The sequence below is a fragment of the Malurus melanocephalus genome, unplaced genomic scaffold, assembly GCF_030028575.1.
Source record: "Malurus melanocephalus ecotype Western Australia unplaced genomic scaffold, MMel_1.1 scaffold_125, whole genome shotgun sequence".
Classification (NCBI taxonomy): domain Eukaryota; kingdom Metazoa; phylum Chordata; class Aves; order Passeriformes; family Maluridae; genus Malurus; species Malurus melanocephalus.
Window position 1 is genome coordinate 7,267 of NW_026623357.1, and position 1,805 is coordinate 9,071.

The following is a 1,805-nucleotide window of genomic DNA, read 5'->3' on the forward strand; positions in this document are numbered from 1 at the left end:
ACTATACAAGTTACATAAATTATAAGTTTTAATTGTCAATTTTAAGTTATATAAATTATGTAAGTCATAAGTTTTAAGTTRTATAAGTTATATCAGTTAAAAGTTTTAAGTTATATAAGTTACCTAAGTTGTAAGTTTTAATTGTAAGTTTAAAGTTAAATAAGTTATGTATGATACAAGTTTTAATTGTAAGTTTGAAGTTATATAAGTTATGTAAGTTACAAGTTTCAAGTGTAAGTTTTAAGTTATATAAGTTATGTCAGTTAAAAGTTTTAATTGTAAGTTTTAAATTATGTATGTTGTAATTTTTAAGTTGTAAGTTTGAAGTTAAATAAGTTATGTAAGTTGAAAGTTTCAGTTGTAAGTTTGAAGTTATTTAAGTTGCATAAGTTTTAAGTTATATAAGTTAAGTTAAAAGTTTTAATTGTAAGTTTTAAGTTATATAAGTTATGTAAGTTATAAGTTTTAATTGTAATTTTTAAATTATATAAGCTATGTAAGTTGTAAGTTTTTTGTAAATTTAAATTATATAAGTTATGTATGTTGTAAGTTTTAATTGTAAGTTTTAAGTTATGTAAGTTATGTGAGTTATAAGTTTTTTGGAAAAAGGGTTGGGAATGGGAAGTGCTGAGGGTCCAGGGGGCACATCCCTCCTGTGCTGCTTTTGGGGTGACCAGACCCGGGGCTTTGGATGGGGGAATGGGGGAATTTGGGAGTGGGAGTGGGGAATGGGGGAGTGGGAATGGGGGAATGTGGGAGTGGGAATGGGGAATGGGGGAATTTGGAAATGGGGGAATGGGGGAGTGGGAATGGGGAATGTGGGAATTTGGAAATGGGGGGAGTGGGAATGGGGAATGTGGGAGTGGGGAATGGGGAAATGGAATGGGGGAATGGGGATGGGGAGTGTGTGACTGCGGGAATGTGGCAATGTGGGAATACAGGAATGGGGGAATGGGGAATGGGGAATAGGGCAGTGTGGGACTGCAGGAATGTCAGAATGTGGGATGGCTGCCCCAGCAGCACTGACAAACTCTCTCTCTGTCCCTCCTCAGGCGTTCTTCGAGACAGCCAGCATGATGAGACAGGTGAACCACAAACACATGGTGCTGCTGCACGGAGTCTGCGTGCGCGACGTGGAAAGTGAGCTGGGACAGGAGGGGAGGGATGGGGGGGACAGGAGGGGACAGCCTTGAACGGGAGGGACAGGGCTGGAACAGGGACAGGGCTGGAGCATGGACAGGAGCAGGGCTGGCAGCTGTTCCCTCTGCAGCTCCCCAGAGTGGAGCTGGAACACCAAAGCAACTTTCTCCCGCTGAATTCCCCTTTCCTGGGTGATTCCTTGAGGCTGGAAGGCCACAGGGGGGATCCAACCCAGCCCGTGGCAGGGGTGATTCCCCTTGGAATGGTTCCTGGTTTATTGTTCATTCCATGAAACCCCTCAGCCTTTTCATCTGAGCACTGAGATAAACCTGGGGCAGGCAAAATAAATAATTCCAACCCTCTGGGCTGGGAGCATGGTGGGGAGGTGAGAACACAAATAACTGCAATTAATTTAATTGTTGATTGGACCTTTCTCTGCAGACATCATGGTGGAAGAGTTTGTGGAGTTTGGGCCTCTGGATCTGTTCATGCACAAGAAGAGTGAAGTTCTCACCACGCCGTGGAAATTCAAAGTGGCCAAACAGCTCGCGAGCGCCCTGAGCTACCTGGTGAGAGGCACCTTGGCCAAGGGAACACATTGCACCCAGGAAAAATCTGGACACTCTGTTTCCCCAGTCCTTTCCTCCTTTTCCTGCCATTTTTTT

General features: G+C 43.0%; 1 protein-coding gene across 1 annotated transcript in view; it reads left to right on the top strand.

Moving 5' to 3' along the window:
- JAK1 (Janus kinase 1) overlaps positions 1-1,805 on the top strand; it is a 14,494-nt gene that overhangs the window by 6,455 nt on the left and 6,234 nt on the right. Inside the window, exons 3-5 of the mRNA XM_057370425.1 lie at positions 551-558; positions 1,021-1,140; positions 1,582-1,790. Coding sequence (XP_057226408.1) covers positions 551-558; positions 1,021-1,140; positions 1,582-1,790 — 337 coding nt within the window. The remainder of the gene's footprint in view (positions 1-550; positions 559-1,020; positions 1,141-1,581; positions 1,791-1,805) is intronic.